This window comes from Cephus cinctus, unplaced genomic scaffold (assembly GCF_000341935.2).
Source record: "Cephus cinctus unplaced genomic scaffold, Ccin1 Ccin1_scaffold1097, whole genome shotgun sequence".
In the NCBI taxonomy this organism is placed as follows: Eukaryota; Metazoa; Arthropoda; class Insecta; order Hymenoptera; family Cephidae; genus Cephus; species Cephus cinctus.
Genome location: NW_014333609.1, coordinates 121,314 through 141,621, shown reverse-complemented (window position 1 = coordinate 141,621; position 20,308 = coordinate 121,314). Strand labels below are relative to the sequence as shown.

Genomic DNA, 20,308 nt, shown 5'->3' with positions numbered 1-20,308 from the left:
AAAGAATCGCCGGCAAGATCGTGTCGCTCTCGTGGATACACATCACTGGATAGAATCATCGACCCGACTAATCTTCATTTATTTAATGCAGTGTTCGTCATGCTCATTATTACTCGTCTTTTTTACTCGCATATGATTTTTTATATTTTAAACCTTTTTTTTAATACTGTTATTCTAGGTTAGATTTTCTATTGGCACACGTATATTGTCATGGATTTTTATAATTGACGTCCCAGAGTTTTCATCACTGGGAAATCCTTTAGTGCCAATGCCAAAACCAACGCGTTACTTCCCACACGTGCATTGTTCAAGAGATAATATACAGTGGTGAATAATTCTTCAGGAACGTTAAAATACTTAGATATTACTTGATCCAAGGGACGATATTAAGGTGGAATAACATAACCTGGAATAGTCTGTCTTACGTAGGACGGAATTACCTGGCGTCAATTTTGTAGCCGAATCTACGAACTTTGATGGACTCTATCATCATGATCTGCTGAGAAATGAAATTTCGTAATAGACGATCACACGTTTGCTTCGGCTCAGCCATAGAGCATTAGACTTTGAAGTAACTAGGTGTGAAAGATTTATATTTAATATCTGCTCCATGATGTTTTCTAATGGGGCATTTGCATCGGTATGCGCGATACCGTTGCTCTATTGCATTATTCTCGCGACTAAGCGACATGACCCTGGCTTTACGATTAGAAGCGTGGCCTAATGATACATTGTATATATTTTTTGCCTTGCTATTTCGAACGAGTGATATCTTATCAGTTTTGAAAAAAATTATAAACTAATTTTACAACCAATCTTTTTTCGCATATCTTTTTTCTTTGGCACCCGCGTATATACGATGTGTAATACTCGGGCGGTTTGATGGGCGATGCGAAAAATATGAGAATATCGGCAGCTTATGCACAAACCAATAAATATTGATTTATCGTCCTGGAAATCGATCTCGGGGTGATTTGTGCTCGTGGGGCCAGCACAGAGGGACCCTGTAGGGCCCACTCTGGATTAGTAGAGGGGATCGTGCAGGCAGACCCACGGATCCTATATAAGAGGATGCAACTGCGACCTCACACTCGTATCTCCGTTACTTGCTGCTTACTGAGATTATCTGACAAAAAAAAGTTTCTCACAGGCTACGCCTCATATTATCATTGTACAAGTTTGTTAATTAAGAAATCGGGGCATCGCCGAAAATTTCGTAACATTTGTTTACAAAAAAGAACTGTCACCATGATAACTGTAAGTAGAATGATAGGTTTTTAAAGATATTTTTTATGAATGTTATATATTGATTACCACTTAATAAACATATTAATGCTGATTCTTTTGCGTTGCGCGTTTACGACTTTAACATAATAACATTTTTTATACGATCAACTTAAATGATGCTTAAGGGATCATCACTGTGTTAAATTTTCAAAAAATCGATTTTTTTTTTTTTCATTATCTGATAGTATACACGGTTATAAACATTCTGTCCAATTTTTATGTCGAAATTTGAATTATTTCGGTCGCTACAGCCTTTCTTAGAAACAGGGATTGGACGGTCAGACCTGGCGCACTCCGATCTTTAAATGCGTTTTTCACGGAATGGTGTTTTTCAAAACGGTGGCCACTCTCAAAGGAAGAATTTTCAAGCTATCCATGTGAAATTTTAACAGAACATTCTTCACGTCATTTCTTATGTTGGCATGGAAGCTTTTTTTTTTTGAAAACTTCCTATTTTGTTTTACGAAAAACTGTCGAAAAAAAGGCTAAATTTTATACGTCTTGTTCAAATTGATGGCACTTTTTCAAATTTCACTAACAACAAAAAAGCCTCCATAGGAGCAGAGCGGCTTTCCTATAGATTTATAAACGATTTGAAAATTTTGATTCAGGTAAAATTTGCGCCCGCAATCCTGGCCGCCATGGGACACCATTTTTTTTCATTCAATTTTCCACAAATAAGAACAACGTTGAACAATACATAAAGAAATTTTTAAAAAATCATTTTGTATACTTCATAGATGCTTCGATTTGTAAAAAAAAAAAATTAGACCGATTACCTTATTCCATCCACCTAAAAAAAAATTGCGAAAATCGGCTGTTTTTTGGGCGATCACACTGTGATGATCCCTTAAGTAAGATGACCAAAATTTAGTACAAATTATTCATTATAGATGAAGTCAGAGTAAGCTGATATTTATTAATTTATTCTTTGACTTGTGTAAAATTATTTATTCGCGCAATAAAAACTACTTTAATGTGTCGTGCAACCGTCGTGCTATTTGAAAACTGATAGTGACATAATTTATTTTAAGAAGGGGAAATATTTTGTAGAGCTAGTAAGGAGTGTTGATATGGTTTAGTAACGGTTATACAGCTCGTTAAAAGATATGAAGTATATCAGCATCGACACGCGAAACAAGTATTGATGCTGATTATAAAAATGATTATTGTTACTTCTATTAAGTGAATGGATTAAAATTACCTTAATTGTATTATCAATTTACCATTTAACTGTCAGCAGATCATTAATTATAAAGAATGTAATGCTAACGTTCTGATAACTTTATCAGTGTGTACGAATAGCATGAGAGTTTATTAATCAACGTGTGCTTCATGTGATTTTTTTTCAAGGCGATATTCCTTTGCACCATTTTTGGATCTTCCCTGGCTACACCTTTGACTACAGTCTGGCTGAGTCCCATATCACCAGTTGCCCCTTTGACCCATCAGTATCAATCACAAGATGGTTCAGGTGCCTATCATTATGCATATACTGGACCGCATCATGCTAAAACGGAAACGAGTCTAAATGGAGTGACCCAAGGTGGTAAGTAAAAATTTTGAAAAGTAAATAAAAAATAAATGTTAAAAATGTATAAAATTTTCAATAGGTTATTCGTACATCGACGCTAATGGGATTCTGCAAACAGTAGCGTACACTGCCGACGCTCAAAATGGTTTTCGTGTAAGTGCCAGCAATCTTCCCCAGCAGCCAAGAGAAGATCAGAATCCAGTGTCCGATACACCGGAGGTGGCGGCTGCGAAGAAGGATCACCTAGAGGAATTCAAGAGAGTCGAATTAGAGATCAATCAAAATCCAACTTCTTGGCAAGATCGCAGAGTCTTGCCATATAAGAACGATCAGCCGATCCTGAGCTTCTCCAACGTGGTCCAGCAGGAAGCTGACAACCATCTGGACTCCCAGAAAAGCCAGACGCAACAGGAACTCCAGAATCCATTTTTATTGACTAAGGCGGAAGCTGAAAAGATTGACATCCCTAAACCGGATCCTAGCCTCTTTACGTACAGCCAGTCTGGAATCTTCCAGAAGGATGCTCAGAAGCTTCATATCGGTCAAGTCCCGGTCTCCAACATAGCATCACTTCCGGTTCATCGACCAATTGCTCTACCAAGTTCCTACGTCTTACCGATTCTACCATACAGATTGTTGCATAGCTCGCTTCATCATACACAAGACTCTTTGGGACAGTACGATTACAGTTACACTGGTGACTCCAGTGCCAAAACTGAATCTAGGTCACTAGATGGCACCACTAGAGGCGCTTATAGCTATATCGATGCTAATGGCCTCTTACAGCAAGTTCATTACATAGCTGATCATAATGGCTTCAGAGTGGCGGCTACAAATTTGCCGGAGGCTTAGTAAACTTTTACCCTACAATATAAAATAAACGGAGCGCCATATTTATCGCCATCATTCTGGCCCCGCAGTCTATTTTTTTTTTTTTCATTCGCACGTTTCCATTGAATATTCAAGAATAAGTTGATTTTTCATTGCTCATTCGTTTTCTTCAATTGTCATTAGCTGAAAAGTTTCCATTAGTACATATTACAATACTGCTACGCATTTTGCTCGATACTAGAAGATTTTGATAACTGCTATAAGTTATCACATAGAATAGTAATAAGTTGGATCATCGTATTCTTATTGGTGTCGGGTAATCCTTGAATGCTTTTCGAGTTCGCTCAATGTAATACCTATTGATAATTTTGATGAGCCCACTTGACTCGTATTCATAAGTTCGTGATGATACTGATGAGTAATAACCTGAGAAACTTTTTTTGACCATGTATTCTTGAGTAATATGTACTAAAATAAATTATTATCTTATTTAAAAAAAAGCAGATTTGTTTTATCATGCCATTTTTCAGAATGAAAAGGGCTGATTAACCACGATTAAGCGTCATTTTTTTTTTTTTAAACATTATCAAATGTTTCGTTACAACAAAGGTGAAAGGTCATCTGTTCCAACGCGAATGTTCTTTCTGGGGTGTACGTTCACTGTCTTGAGCTTAAGTGAAAATGAATACAATCAGTTGATTTTTAATCAGTTGTTATTTAATCAATGTTAAATACTTCAGAGCGAGGCGTAGTCATTGTCTCCGACTTCCTGTCAAGACCTTGAGAGATAGATTGTAAAATTGAACTTTCCCAAACTTGGACTGTCGAAGGGGATGAACTCCAATTCCACCCTGAGTGGGTTTATAAAGTTTTGCACCCTTCTAATAACATACATAAAACGCCTAACACTGCAAGTCGAATACTACACATCAATAGCATCTACGATTTTATAAATTTATTTTTAGCAATATTTGCATCATGCGTGTAGAATCATCATACTGTTACTAAATTCTTCAAGTCACCTATCCCTTATTAATTAAACCGGCACGTCACACCGCATCATACCTTGAACACTAGTACATGCGTCAACCTCATAGTCTATATTTGCTACTAAAGATTGCTATGAAAAATTTTATTACATAAAAAATAAAATTCTCCCAAATAAAACTCTCTTGATTTCGCAAAAATACAGTTTAATGTTTCATTATATCCGTCTGTACTTGTAATCACTCTTAATTACCAAAACAACATTTGAAAATTCATATTGATTAATCAGCATCAGAAATTCGGAGGCATCGTGTAATGCAGATTTAACGACTTGAGATATATCGCTGCGAAGACACGATAACCGATTATCAGAATGCTAATAAATCTTCAGAAACGAAATTTTGTCGTTTGCACAACCTAAAATATATTTCAGCACGTGGTCAATTTTTTATGTTATTTTGTTTTGATGTACGAACTTCCGCGTGAAATTAAACGCGAAATGGATCCTTATACGTTTCCATTTACTCTGGTCACATATTTACGTCCCAGCATTATGCTCTATCTGCATATATTGCGTCTATATACTCGTACTATTTACTATTATCTGCGTGTGGACGTATTGTCGATACCTATCGAGTACACAACTACCTAGCTATACCAACATACATTTATCTATATGATGACTACCAGTGGTTGAGTGGCGTGTTTCCGCTTTAGTAGCCAATTCCACGATCGATCTTGCAATGCGGTAATAAAATGGCTGAAAAGGTACCCTGGTAAAACCAGCCCTTTCAAAGGCGACCATACTTCATGAGAATGAACGTTAAATTTATAGTTCATTGGATTTGTAGGGAACGCAGCTTTGTCAAGGATCTACCCAATTGTTTATGTACATGGTATATTATATAAAATAATTTTTTTATCATTTTTATTATCGGTCTTCGATTATTGTTGTACCTACTCTAGTGGGACGTGTAAAGACATTGTACTCGCCTTTCAATTTCTTTATATCTACTATGTGAGCAAGTTATAATAATTAGATATTTTGTGTCATTTTAATAGGGTTCGCTTATATGTTCCTTGTGCAATGTATAACGATAACAATTGACCGTTTAATTAATCTTCGGCACTGACGACATACGGAGTGACGTATGGAACTTAAAGTAACTCAAAGCATGGTATCTTTTGGGGGCTGGTCATTTGCAATGAAATATGCGAATGCATATATGCTGCAATCGTAAACGTGATACAAAATAAAATTAGCCGAGTCCAAAGGTATGTCGATTTTTTTTTTCTTATCTGCGCAATGATGTTTCAATCGGGGCAATGAATTTCGAAAATTAAATTATTTTGATTGTGTACATTGTATGTTTTTACTATGATAACATGCTATGCTATGTTTACAGTATGATAGTATATTTATCTTTAAAATTTCTAGAATTCGCGATGTATATTATGCCGTGGGTACTATACAGTATAATTATTCAAGTTATTAAAAAACTATAAATATGTCTTATAAATATATAAAAATTTATCTTACAATGCTGTTATTTGTTGCCAGTTGAAACTTTTTTTTTTTCTTGAATGGAACTTTTCAATAATTCTTGTTATATTTTTAACGCGGCTGATTTTGGTATTGATGCGATACAAAGGGAAAGTGTAAACTCGAAACGCAGAATCGTCTAGACATAAAAATATGCAGATTTAATTTACCGTACATGAAGAAAAATAACGGCGATAGATAATTACATATAAATAAAGACAAGTGTATATATCACAATGAAAAGTCATCAAATAATTAGTGAACTCGCTTCATTTCTTGGATCAGTTAAAAATTGTATTATAGAAAAAAAGTTATAGGCCGATTAATCGAAAATTGAAATTCTTTATCAAAAAAGAAAGTGTTGGAAAAATTTACAATTTTTTACATCTACTGGAGATTACGTGGAAAAATTTGACAATTTTACGGTACTATCGCAATAATCGTTGTGCAGGGGTCGGGCCCACGGGTCATAGCGCAATTATGATAACTATTGATAAGGTCCCGATAAGGGGTCATCTCGTATATAAGACCGTGCTCCACGAACTCTAAGGGACACTCTGGCGAACTCTTTAATCGTTAAGTCAAGAAGTTCCGAGTGGAGCAAAGTTCTCTTAGCGCGTCAAATTAGACTTGCCCATCCATCTCTATCCATTAGAGTTTCTACTATTAAAGTTTATTTAGGAATACACGTGTCCGTGCAGATCGCACCGTTTGAAATGTCTTTGCCGATTTTCAAGGAAAATGAGAGGTTCAACCAGCAGGGTCGAGTAGTTCCGCAATATCTTGCGGTAGTACTAGGTAAGTTTTCCATTGTATTTTACAAGGTCGACGGAATGCTCTTTTGGCACGAATGGATCATTCTTCTTATATCCAATTGGGTTCCAAGGACAATTGCACTTAGATCAAAAAAAAAAAATATAATTAAAAAAATCCGTGTTCATTTTGATAATCCCTTTCTTTGCACGTATCCACGTAGCAAATTAACTTTTTACAACCAAGGAAAAATCTTATCTTCGTTGTGCTTTTCCTTAATTTTTTAGCCACTATGTCGGCCTTGTCGGGTGGAACGTATTTGGGATGGACGTCGCCAGCTTTACCGCTACTGAGAGAGGATGATCATTTGGATATAAATGATGGAGTTGGTTCGTGGATTGGTTCTTTGACACCTTTGGGTGCTCTGATCGGTGCACTTCCGGCAGGATACTTGGCCGATAAAGTAGGACGCAAAAGAGCCATTTTGATTATCACACTGCCTCTTCTATTCTGTTGGTACCTCGTTGGCTTTACCCACAATCTCGTATGGTACGTATCGTTGAAGGGTTGACAACTTGAGGCATTTGCGCTGCTTGGATACAATTTCGAAAATGACGAATCACGTGAGAATGACCGATCATCGTTTCACAGGATTCTTTTAGGACGAGCCTTGGCTGGCACATCAATCGGTGCGTCCTCCGTCACTGTTCCTATGTACGTTTATGAGATTTCTGAAGCCAACATCAGAGGAAAACTTGGTACATTTTTCCAATTACAATTGACAATTGGTATTCTATTCGTCTACTTAACTGGTAAGCAATTGGTACCATTTAATATTCTCCTTATATCGTACATTGACAATTTCCAATTTATTAATCAATAATTATTTACTTATGCGGTTCAGGTTTTACTCAAAATTATGCATACATTGCATTAATATGTGCATTGATTCCTGCACTGGTCCTAATCACATTACCGTTCATGCCTGAATCACCGGTATGGCTGATGAATCAAAATCGTAGAGAGGATGCAAAAGCAGCGTTGCAATATTTTCGAGGAAAACGATATTCAGTGGAGAAAGAGTTGTCTGAGCTGCAACTGATTAAAGATAGCCAGGAAGATGCTGCGAGTATTATGGATTTGAAGAATCATGTAAAGGCGATGATAATAGCCCTAGGTAAAACAAAATTGACATTAATTGTATAAAAAAAAAGATATCGAATGAGAATAAGAATAAATGAAAGAATTATTTTTGTTTACTTAGGACTTTCGATTTTTCAACAATTATCCGGCATCAACGCAGTGATCTTTTATAGCCAAACCATCTTCGCGGCTGCTGAAACGAATATCAGCTCAATTCTGTGTTCAGTTATCATAGGAATTGTGCAGGTCGTAGCTACGTGTGGATCATCATTCTTTATTGATCATGCTGGAAGAAAAGTCCTTCTTCTGCTGAGCTCGACCGTAATGGCCGCATGTTTGTTCGTCTTGAGCGCATATTTCCATTTCCAGGTAAACTAAAAATTTAGATACATGATAATAATGTGACTAAAATAATTTTAGAAATTTCTAATTAATATTTATTGCTTTTATTTTTGTCGCAACAGACCGTTCTGTCCAGTTTATTCTGGGTGCCACTGGTATCACTGACTGTCTTAGTCATAGTCTTCAGTCTTGGGTTTGGACCGATACCTTGGTTGATTGTCGGTGAATTATTTCCCAGCAACGTAAAGGGAACTGCCGGTTCCGTAGCAGCAGCAACAAATTGGTCCTTAGCATTTATGGTGACAAAATTCTTCCCAACTATGATGAACAACGTGGGAATCGCTGGTTCCTTTGTTATCTTCGCTTTCGTATGCGTTGCTGGCACAATCTTCATCAGCACAGTCGTTCCCGAAACCAAAGGGAAATCCTTAGAAGAGGTTCAGAATGAATTATATGGAATAAGGGAGGAGCCTATAACGCAAGTAAAGATTCAGTCATAAAAATATAGAACGAGAACTGTGAAAATATCATATAACATTGACTCGTTCGATCGAGTGTCTCGTAACCATAAGACTGTTCCAAGAACTTGAGGAAGAATCGATTTAACTGCATTCGTATATTGCGTTCGAAAATCGAATATAATGATATTATGCGTTAAAAAGGTCTATACTTACCTGTAATCAAGTATTTCGTTTATACTGCGAATTCATTTTGTCTAGATACATTCTACAGGTTGTTAGTATAAGGATAATTTATTTATATATACTTAACCGCATTTTTTTAAGGACACGCAGTTTTTACAGGCAGGTCGAAAGGGGTTATCTCTTATTAGGGTGGTTAATTCATGAAGAATTTCAACAAGTATCTACGTTAGGTGCCTCTTTTGGGTTTGACTTTTGTATTTTTTTTTGTTCTATTAGTTCTATAAGATTAATTTATTCATGAGAAAATTTCGTTATAGTTATATTATAATGTGTGGATGTAACCGAGGGCGATATTGCGAATTAATATTTTTAAATAATAAACTGGAATTGTGAAAATTAATTCGTTTTCTTATTTTACAAAATTCACTCTCGATAATGGATTTTAATGAAATAAGAAATGTCAAAAGTCTTAACCTTGGAGTGGCATTAAATTGAAATCTATTTCATGCCACGTTATTCATCAGGCATATTAATTTGACTGCTAACGTACCTTTACTCTCTCTTAAAATATATTAATATCGTACACGAAGACATTTAATTCCGTGAAATGTTTCGTATCGTGACTCTTAATTTTCGTAAAAATTTATATATATAAATTTGTCAATTAGGGAAAAATAAAAGTGCCTGGAACGTTTTACGTGTTTCTCATAACCGCAATGGATTAGACTCCATTAGCGATATCAAACTTTACATCCCTTCTTTACATTAAATTGCTTTAAATTATAAAGTCAAAGTGTCTGACATTTTGAAGTTATCACTCATATCTTAGACATGCGAACAAAAATTATTCATTTCCATGGAAAAACGAAACCATACTGTCATTGAAAATACATTGAGATACGTTATCAGTAATTTAATTCAAAAGATTATGTTAATTAAAGATTTTAATTATTTATATTACAAGACATTGAAATTTCTTCCAATCATCTTACCTTTCATCAGTATAATAACTGATACGCGGAATCGATTAAATGATTAATTTCAAACGGGTCAATATTCTAAATAAAATCTTTCAGACAGATTTAGTTATATGTATATGTGTATTTGTTTGATACCTTGCAATTTTCTATATGACATAATGCGTTTTGTTCATTCGCTTATAATTAATTAATTTGCATATACTGATGGACACCGACTAGAGTAACTTGTCAAGTATGGATTTGTATTGAATAGCGTAGCGTCGTAGTCGCGTCATTAGGAAGGACATTATGTTAGCTCCATTGTGTCAGTCTGGCCGGAGTATGCAGCCCAAAGGATATTAGGCAATCCTGAAGCCTTGAGAGGTCGCTGATAGGTACGAATGAACGCGGCTCACCAGCCCCATAGGGAGCCGCGTGCATTGAAATTACCTCAGGAGGGACCGAAGTTGATCTCGCAGGTTCTGAGATTGAAAGCCACGCGCTGATTATGAGCGCCAGGCCTGACTTGCTACAGTCATCTGGAGTCACTTTGTGAATGAGCGTTCAAATCTGATCCAGGATCAGGATCAGAATCCTCGATTGAGATCCCATGGTGAGGTATCCTAATTGTGTAGCTAGGACTACGTTCGTTTCTGTAAATAGAACATTGACTCTATGAAAATAAAACTGTATCACTTTCGATCGTTATATTTAAAAAGAAACATTCTCTTTGACTTCTCATACCTGCTGGCTAGTTGACTCCCGTCGCTTCCACGTCGTAACGCATTGGCACGACGCTTGCAGAAGCACTTGCATATTATTCTCTTAAAAGCAAACCGGAAGTCCTTGCTGAAGAGAGCGTAGATGCAAGGATTTATCGCGGAGTTGCAGTAGCCTAGCCAGAAGAGTACGCTGAAGACTGTTTTGTCGATGCAACCCGGACAGAAGGCGCGCACCAGGTACATCGTGAAGAATGGAAGCCAGCAGAGGATGAAACCTCCGACGATGATGCCCAGGGTCTTTGCTGCCTTTGTTTCCATGCGGAATCTCTTCACCTGGAAGAATCGGGGATCAAAGGGTTTCTTCGTTCAGGTTGTTGGGTTTACTATAGAGATAACCATACAATTAATGTCCGGCTAACCGGACAATTTATTTTTAAAGAACAGCAAGCGAATCCTCGTAAATTTTCATATTTTTTACTTGGCCTTCATCGTTCTCCATTTTATGTACAATTTTTTCGTTTATTTTATGAATAGTGTTTTTCTTTTTATCTTAACAATTTGTTATACGAGAGCTACTATGTGGGGGTAGAAAAGGTTGAAAGTTTGTCAAAGTACCTGAGCCTTTATGTTTCTTTTTCCCATTTTTGTTACTCTGGGTTTCTCGTCAGGACCTGAGGTCAATTCTCGAAGGGATACATCGTCCCCGGTGACCTGACTTTCGCAGCTACTTCGTCGACTTGGTCTTTTACTGCTGCCAATCCTGTTGATTCCACTAACCTGAAAAGAATTGATTGAAAGTTTATTATTTTTATATAATACAAATTTCAATTCGCAATACAATCCATAGTTACGCGCTCGGCGCACAACAAAATTCAGTAGTGCTCTAAACGAATACAGTATCACACTTTATATATATTTTCAAAAATAACAATTTATGTTACGGAGCACCCGATCTGCACTAGTACTTTTTCAAAGATTAAGATATTTATGAATCAATCAGTTCTATCACAAGTCAGTTATAAAATTTCTATATATAAATAAATATTTGATAATCATCATCCGATCGTCAACATGGGATTGGTTCATGTCACAAGGCTATTAAACAAAAATGAAGTATCCTTACATAAAACAATAACGAGATTGGGAATAGGCAGTAAATTCAGTTAGCCAAGGAAATCACGTGATTTGAAAGTATAATTTATCCGCGAATACCACTCGAAAATTTGTTTAAATAAACCAGAGCATGGATGCTGTAAACTGTTCGTATTCGTAAACGAAAAGAAATGTAGAGAAAAACATTTAAAAAATTCATGCAATGAAATTGACGTACCTTCAGATGAGTGTTTCTGGAAACTGGACATAACTGACTCTGGGTCTGTCCATTACTGTAATGTACCGAAATCTGGGAGCATTTTGACGGTGTGCGCTCTAGAGTATTACACTTTGTATTGAGTGTCTCGGTGCTGGGATAAGAAACGGAAATTTTTATTTTTTCCCTTCTGACCGAGCTACGACTCGATTCAGGACTTCGTGGACTTCCGTTATTGCTGCCATTGTGAACACTTCCACGTCCTCTGTGGATCCTTAAGGTAAGACGCTGCTCGTCGAATCTGATACGTGAAAGAAATAAAAGATAATGTGTTTCCAGGATTCTATAGAGATACACAATTTTTTAATAAATTTCTTTTCTCTTTCAGTCTCTCACCTAGATCCGAGCACTTTTGAGCCTTTGGTGGTTCGAAAACCTTGATTGATGGCCTTGGTGGTGGAAACGGCTGCATTGTAGATCCTCCAATAGAAGAAAAGCATAACCAGCATCGGTATGTAAAAAGAACCCAGAGCGCTGTAAAATGTTATAAATTAATAACACCGATATCCTTCGTTTGGTATCATCATTATTAAGGCGGACTAAAGTTCTATACAGGATTTCAAAGATATATTCCCTCAGCAATGTAAATTCACGTTATTTACATTTTCTCGAATTTGTGTCACGTCGATTATTCAAGTGGCTCGTATTTACTCGCAAAGAAACTTGTAAGACAAAGAACGATACAGAGTTTCACAATGGAGCGGAGGCTATCCTAGCTTAGCGCTTTTAAGTCTTTGCGCCTCTCTTAACAGAACGATAAGGTCCTTCCACAATTCCTACAAGCTTTCTACAACGTATAATCAGACCAGCGTCACCTGCCAACTGGCGTCATACGAATGAATAATTTTTTATCGATTATCCAAGTGGAAGAAAAAAAAATATATTTTACTTGATTGAAATAAGAAACGAGATTAAGTTAAATCAGATAACCATTCCAATCAATGATTAATTCCTTAAAAATACGTAATGTGACAACGCCATAACTCAATGAATCATATTTCTAAAAAAATTAACGTTAGCCAAGATTACGTCGTGCCCATCGGTCGGAAGTTAATGAGAAGCGGTAATTCCGTTGCTTGGTTACGTTTACATGATAAAAAGATAAGACAAAAAATACATTAAAATTGTTCGAAAAAGCACAACAGACAAATAACAAAAAAAAAACAGCTGAAATATTATTCACGTGCCTTTTATAAATTTATTAAATCACAGCTTTTTATTAACGTCAACAGTTTTTGTGTCCTATGTGGCTTCAAGTGATTTCAAGGGATCACCTCAGTGATTTTCCAAGGTTTAAACGTGCCCCAAGGCATTCCGGTTATTTCCGGTTGAATCCCAGGGACCCTGTTACATTCGATAGATACTCTGTTCTGTTCCTATAACTGTAGATGTCAGATTTACGGTCAGGTCGATCTCACTGACCTGTAAACGACGTAACCTGCATCATTGGTCAATTCACATATCCAAGGACATGGTTTGACCGGTACGAAGATGCTGGTGGAATTGAATCTTCCACTCTGGGAAAAAGTTGTGTTGTGCGATGGGTGTGACTGAAAATAAAGAATTTTTGAGTTAGCCTATAAATATTTTCTATGGCATGGCAATAGTTTGGGTAAATGATCCCTCGATATACCTTCTTGTCCTTCCAGCCAACCAGGGGTGGGAAGCATATGACAAAACTTAACACCCAGACAGCGGCCACTAGTAACCTAGCCCTTTTTGGTGACATAATCTGAAATAAATAAATAGAGTCGTCTTAAATATATTTTATTAAATAATTAACTATTAAATATTCAAGAATGAATAAAATTTCTTAGAGTCAATAAATTGACTTTTACGATCATTCATCTTTCTTTTAGCTACCAGTCATTCAATCTCAATCACCATTCATTCCGGTATCTTCCACTGATAAACTTCATAGGATCATCTAAGTACACCAGATATCTCCAAGGGATGTTTTGACACCCCAATCAGTTAGATTAGAATTGTATGTACACTCTAAACAATTGAACGTTATAGCGTATATTGAAAATCAATTTAATACTATATAATTCAAATATATTATTTACCTGTGGATAAATAACTGGTCTGGTAACTGCTAAATATCTGTCAAGACTGATGGCGCAGAGATTCAGTATGGAGGCAGTGCACATCCAAACGTCAACAGCCAACCAGATGGAGCACCATAGGTCGCCAAAGATCCAAACCTTGTTCGTGGAAGGGCGAAGAAAAAAAAATAAAGTTTCTATGGAATGTTTGCCGAGTTTTCTCGAGCACTTTGGAAAATGTGATAAGAAAAGCAATTTAGACACGTGAGAATCCGAAAAGGAACCGTACGTGTCTCTCGCGTATCTACACGTACGTAACGCTAATGCAAACAAGAATAGTATTGTCAATTTTCGAAAAAAAATTACGCCACCCTCTCTTCCAACACCATCCAAAGCTTTTATCAATTTCCCAATAAGAAAAGCATGTTCGGAAATTAATTCCAAATATTATCCCTGCCACTTATCAGGCTGAAATATCAAATTTTAAGTATCTGAAAAATTTCATACTTTCATATATGCCATTAATTGTGTGAAATTAGGAATTCAATGTATTTCAGAAAAAATTGATAATTTCACTTATTAAATAATTATAATGATTTCCTACTGCTGCTATTGATTTACGAGTATGCGTTTGTGTATCGTGTATTACGTGTTAGGTTAGTTTGTATAGTATTCGAGTGCTACGCCGAGATCCGTTGTGTGGCATTATATGCACAGACAAGGAATTCCCACATTGTTCGCAGCTTTGAAAACCAGCCTTGCGAGCAGGGGAAACGTTTAAATCCTTTGAGCCTCTGATCTTCTAACAGAGAACAGAGTGCTTTAAGCTCGAAAACTCATTCGCCGTTATCCTACGTAAGTATCCAGGTTACCATTTCACGTGCACAGTGGTTACTAGACATAATAACGTACCAAGTAGTATTTATACCAGTATCCGGTTAGACTCGAAAAAATAGGGCTAGTATCCCCATATTGTCACCATAACACAAAGAGATAGAAATAAAGAATGAATATTCACGAGTATATAACATACATACAGTAAAGCCATATAGGAAGATACCTATACTAGACATAGGTGTACGCTGTATGTACATGGTATAGTACGAACCTCCCGAAAATTTGTAGCTACAAAATGCAAGCCAATGGGTGAAATCAACGAGTACATGGAAGTGAAAACGCGTAGGTATAAATCGTCAACCCTCAAAAACCATCTATATCCAACATCGTCAATATTTAAATCTTCATTGAACTCGAAGTATAATAATTTAACATTAGCCTGTATACCTGTATATATTCTTTATAGCAATGGACCTTTTTTGTCATATGCAAATATTTTCGCTAGTATATTATTTTGTACTTGGTTAAACTGACACGGAATCGCACGTGTAAATACGCGAGTGTCAGCGATGACGTTTGTTTACGGTGGTCACTAGGAAGATGAGATTTCTTGACAGTTCCTAAAACTGTGATTGCATTTTGACGATACATTTTTTTTTTCAAAATATTAAATTTTTATACAAGGTTTCATATTTTCGTGGATCATTTGTATCGTTCGGAGTGGGTGTGATTTTAGGTTATGTTTAAAGATTTTACCTTGAACACTTCCCAGGTGGCGCTGAAGGGTAGGACGGCCACGCCGACCATCAAGTCTGCTACAGCCAGGCTCACGATGAACATGTTGGTGACGTTTCTAAGTTTGGTGGTGTGGCAAACGGCGAGGATCACCAGGACGTTACCGAGGACCACCATGACGTTGACGATTGCGAGAACGACCAGGGTCACTACGATACCTGACCCTGACCACTCGACGCCCCCGTACAGCGCGTTACAGGCGGATACGTTGAGCTCACGCATCTTAGTCGATCTTCGCGACCGCCATTTTTGTTTAGTCGTCCAATAAGATCTCGTGGTTGTTTTTCGTACCGATTTAATTAGTTATACGAATATTGAAATTCACTGAATTTTATCGCTGATCTATAATGCTCACCAGCCCTCATCCCGCACTGATACGTAGAAGAAGAGCACGCCTGCGTGTATCGAACTTAACTTTTCTTCTTTGCCAAATTTACATGGGAAAAACCTTATTTTTAGTATAAGAACTTGCATGGGTTACTTCTTTTACGAGGAAAAATGATTTTACCTTATTCTTTGTTTTTTTTCCTCGATACTCCTCAGAGTTGATGGAATGAGTTTTCGATCACCGTTCTTGTTCGTGGAGAATGGATGTGTGTGTGAGAGAGAGAGAGAGAGAGAACAAAAAAGATATCGAGGAGACACGGCGATAAAAAAAGAACGTTGCCACTGTTGAAATAGGAAGAATTTATTAGGGTTTTGGGATAGGATTAATCTCGGTTTCTCTCATCCCCCAGGCTGTGACGTGCTCGGATTTATACATGCGTTTATCGAAAATTTATTTTCACGGATTTCCGTCACCTCGCTTTTTCTCTCTTTCTCCTTCACGTTGGTAGGCCTCCGGTTGGTTCGTTTGAAATTCCCGCGCGATTTTTTACTACAGTTTTTTCACAAATTTCAAACGACGAATCCGACGTCGGAACTCCTCGGTTACGAGGGTCCTTCAAATTTTTCTTTGAAAGTGAAAAATATTTTTAACAATCTGACAAAAACGCAATGCCACAAGATATGCGGATACGAGATGCGAAGATACGTCACGGCTCTCTTGCTTTTATATATTTTTTCTTTATATTTTTTTTTTTCACGTATCTCAAGTCAACGGCAACTTGAAAATGTTATGAGATATGTTTCTACTCTTGGACTTGTATTTTTGTTTTCCCAATATCCACCAGCAGAGTTTATTCGTTTATCAGACCACAATCAGGAAATACAAGCGATCTTATTTTCTTTGGTTAAAATTTCTCTTCTTTTTCTTTTTTGGTTATATCAACTCGAGCTTCTCAGTTAATTAGCAGTGTTCGCGTATGATAAAACGTGCCAACTATTTAATCGCGCATAATTTTCACTTCCTCCATTTTTACCACAACGATATTAAGTTAACGATAACTAATGACAATTAACTTCTGCCACTATTTGTATTTACAGCGCGTTTAATTAGTTTCCTGTTAGATTCGATTAGAGCTCGTAAATAAATGAGGTTTAATGACCGCGGATGCGCGGTGATTTCCCTTGCTCATTTATATCTCGAAACTTATAATTCTTTAACGTAAACGTTATCGACGTAAATATACTGTAATCAGCCTTCATATACATATAGATATATATATATATATACTCTTATAATTTTTCTTGTTGTTTAACGCGAGAACGACTTAACGATAATTTTACAATTAAAATCACAGCCAGCAAAAATAAAATGGCGACGGTCGCCCCAATCACATGGTCGGGTATATTAACGTTCGGACCTTGAAGAAAATCATCGTCGAACGCCGTGGCTTTAGCGTCTCTTAAATTTCCTTTTTTTTTTACTATCTCTTTCCCTATACGCTTTGATCTTGGTGTCAGCCTCCTTCGCTTCTGACTCCTTTTCCTTAATTTTTTTTTTTTTTTCTTCAATATGCTTTATCAGAGAAGCTAAATTATCTTCCGGTACTTTAAGCACTGTCTGTACCTTAAGAGACGGAAACGCAATTCCTTCTTGATGCGCTTCGCTCTCATCTTTCCTTTCCCCGATGTTCAGCCTCCTCTTAAGAAATTCTCTCGAAATTCGAGAAATGCATCTCAGCTTCGCGTCTTCCTGCACCACCTATTTCCATATCCGTGGCTTCCTCATGGCGACGTTCTACAATCAAAGGAATAGAAGGAATAATAATAATAATAATCAAATTGAAAAATCTTTTTCACGTACTACAGGAAGTAGAGGGTTTCCGTCGTAAACGCGCTCACGTACAGTCTCAAAGGAATTTTGCGATGGGATTCCGTAGAAAGTGAAGCATCTACGTGAAAGCTGACACGAAGAAAAAGAATTTGCAATAAAAAAAAAAGGGGATGAAAAAGTTTAAAAAAAAAAAGAAAAATGAGCAAGAGACTCGTGAAAAGAAAGTGGATATATCATTTACCCGCAGTGCTTCTCTTTATATATAGAAACTTCTATAACGTAAAAACAATCCCTTACGCTATTACACTACATTATTTACAAGGGCAATTTAGTGAAGGCTTGTCATACGTATATGCAGGTATACAGTTGTTATTTCTGTTAAAAATCATTCGTGCCCGACTGACTCATCGTTCCCCCCCTTCCCCCCCCCCCTTTATTTATGTCGCTCTTTTTCTTTCGCCCCTATTCCATTCAGGTCGACTCTTCTATTATACATGGGGATGTGCAGGCGAGAGTCTACGAAACGAACGGTCAGTGTACAATTTGCGGTCAGAAGATTTGCGGGCAACGCTGGGAGATGAATGTTTCAGTAGTACGCGACACACGTCTAGGCCCTGAAAAACTTTTGCCCGATGAGATCGATACACAACTCTCATACGTTCCGAAAATAGAGGAGAGTCTAAAGGGGGCTGGGGTGAAGACTAAAAAAAGTAGTACCAGATATATAGACATATAATTGCGAGTAAGATAATAAAAAAGCGAAAAGTTTACACCCCCCAACCGAGCTGCAGATAGTCTTCACGTGAAATTATCCAATTTCGAAAGCAATTCGTTCGTCTAACTCACACTGATAGGAGCAGTGAATTGCGTTACGTATCAATAACAAACAAAAAGTTGGATGCGTCGAGTCTACAGGGCATTGACCAGTCATTATTTTGTCCTATCTGTACAGGACCATATAGAAATGGTAGAATTTGACATACCTGGTGTATATGTATATATATCTTATATATTCACAGCACATAGGTATATATATAGTTATTGGATAATAATAAAAAATTTAGTCTCGTCTAGAACGTACAAAGCTTATTAATCATCACGTGGTAGAATTGATCGTTTAATTTAATTTTCCCGCGCGAAGCGTCCCTGGACTCAGCGTTGTGCCGATTGGTCCGTATTAGACAGCTGACGCCATTTAATTACGTTCGCTCCAGACACACGGCAGCGGATCTTCCTCTTTCCTGAGTGAGACAGCACAATCCAAGTTTCCCTACGTTCAGCGTTGATTCTTCCTTCTGTTTTATTGACTTTGTGAGTACCTATATCTGCACTTTATATTCCTTACGGCATCGTGTGACGTTACGGCGACTATATGCATAGCCAAAGCCCGCAGCCACGTTCCCACCAGCGCGAATATTATAAATAATATATATGTTGTATAGTTAATACAAATTTTGTATATAAGATTCAGCATATATAGCGAATATAATTTCGAAATATTTTCGTGTGGGAACGTACATAACCTCCCAAGTCGACGCTAGTCTTCGTTAAGTTAAACTGTTATTTGTGTGTTTAACTCGAGCAAACTCCGAAAGTAGTCGAGCAATAGCGTGAGAATACGGTAAGGTAAAATAGCTTGAGAAACGAATAGATTGCTTTTCCTGAAATTAAAAACATAAATTATCGTCCGGCTGCTTAGCATGCTCTCTTTTCGCGAAAATTGATGATCTTCGGATGAGCTTTTTCCGATACGCCTCGTTGCTCATTCACGTATTTTTATCCATAACCCGTTCTTTGGTACTCGGCTGATTGTGTATACGTATATAGTATTTTTTTTATTCATGTGTATATATGTATATCTAATGTTCGGTTAGCTGCACGTTTTTCTTGAATTACGTGTATTCCTGGCGTGATAACGAAATAGTTTTTTTTTTTAATTGTAGCACAAAATAGGATACTCATGATTAATATTTATGAACTCTCCCTGGACTCATTCGTCTGTACTGATACACGAGTATGATGTATCATAGAAATTTATGCAACTATGTATCTGCATATATAATATATTTATGCCGAGCGATAATACGGAAACAATAGGAATATTGTGTATGTATATCGGGGACGAACGGTTACTGTGGAACGTAAAGCAAGTCGACTGAATCTCCACTGGACATTTAGATAACGTCTTTCTAGTCGATACAAACGTATATTAGGTGCAACCAATATTCAGGCTGAATATCCATTGTGCATCCAATCGACGTTATAGAGAGTTGGTAGAGGCATTAGATGCAGCTGATAGCCGTACGATAGATATATAGCTATACAGAGTCAACGTTAAAAGCAAATAAGAATGAAT

At 36.9% G+C, this 20,308-nt stretch overlaps 3 protein-coding genes across 6 annotated transcripts in view; 2 read left to right on the top strand and 1 right to left on the bottom strand.

Moving 5' to 3' along the window:
* The first annotated feature begins 1,079 nt into the window (after positions 1-1,079).
* On the top strand, positions 1,080-4,358 carry LOC107272032. Its single transcript, XM_015748731.2, has 3 exons — positions 1,080-1,257; positions 2,641-2,836; positions 2,901-4,358. Exons 1-3 carry the CDS (start codon positions 1,249-1,251, stop codon positions 3,671-3,673), a joined length of 978 nt encoding a protein of 325 aa, XP_015604217.1. The 5' UTR covers positions 1,080-1,248; the 3' UTR covers positions 3,674-4,358.
* Positions 4,359-6,572: 2,214 nt separating this feature from the next.
* LOC107272029 (facilitated trehalose transporter Tret1) lies at positions 6,573-9,464 on the top strand. Its single transcript, XM_015748726.2, has 6 exons — positions 6,573-6,980; positions 7,223-7,484; positions 7,587-7,747; positions 7,840-8,112; positions 8,200-8,447; positions 8,543-9,464. The coding sequence occupies exons 1-6, from the start codon at positions 6,899-6,901 to the stop codon at positions 8,918-8,920; spliced, it is 1,404 nt and encodes a 467-aa protein (XP_015604212.1). The 5' UTR covers positions 6,573-6,898; the 3' UTR covers positions 8,921-9,464.
* A 681-nt stretch (positions 9,465-10,145) lies between these two features.
* Positions 10,146-20,308, bottom strand: part of LOC107272028 (octopamine receptor Oamb) — a 48,503-nt gene continuing 38,340 nt past the window's right edge. For 2 of the 4 annotated variants that reach the window (XM_015748722.2, XM_015748719.2), the window contains exons 2-10: positions 15,756-17,916; positions 14,184-14,321; positions 13,748-13,846; positions 13,537-13,664; positions 12,451-12,588; positions 12,076-12,355; positions 11,361-11,522; positions 10,768-11,078; positions 10,146-10,676 (exon numbers count right to left, since the gene is read on the bottom strand). In XM_015748722.2, the coding sequence (XP_015604208.1) occupies positions 10,559-10,676; positions 10,768-11,078; positions 11,361-11,522; positions 12,076-12,355; positions 12,451-12,588; positions 13,537-13,664; positions 13,748-13,846; positions 14,184-14,321; positions 15,756-16,016 (1,635 nt within the window). In that variant the 5' untranslated portion in view covers positions 16,017-17,916 and the 3' untranslated portion in view covers positions 10,146-10,558. Of the gene's footprint in view, positions 10,677-10,767; positions 11,079-11,360; positions 11,523-12,075; positions 12,356-12,450; positions 12,589-13,536; positions 13,665-13,747; positions 13,847-14,183; positions 14,322-15,755; positions 17,917-17,982; positions 18,102-20,308 lie in introns of those variants that run through there. The other 2 variants (XM_025089289.1, XM_015748721.2) reach the window with 2 other exon arrangements.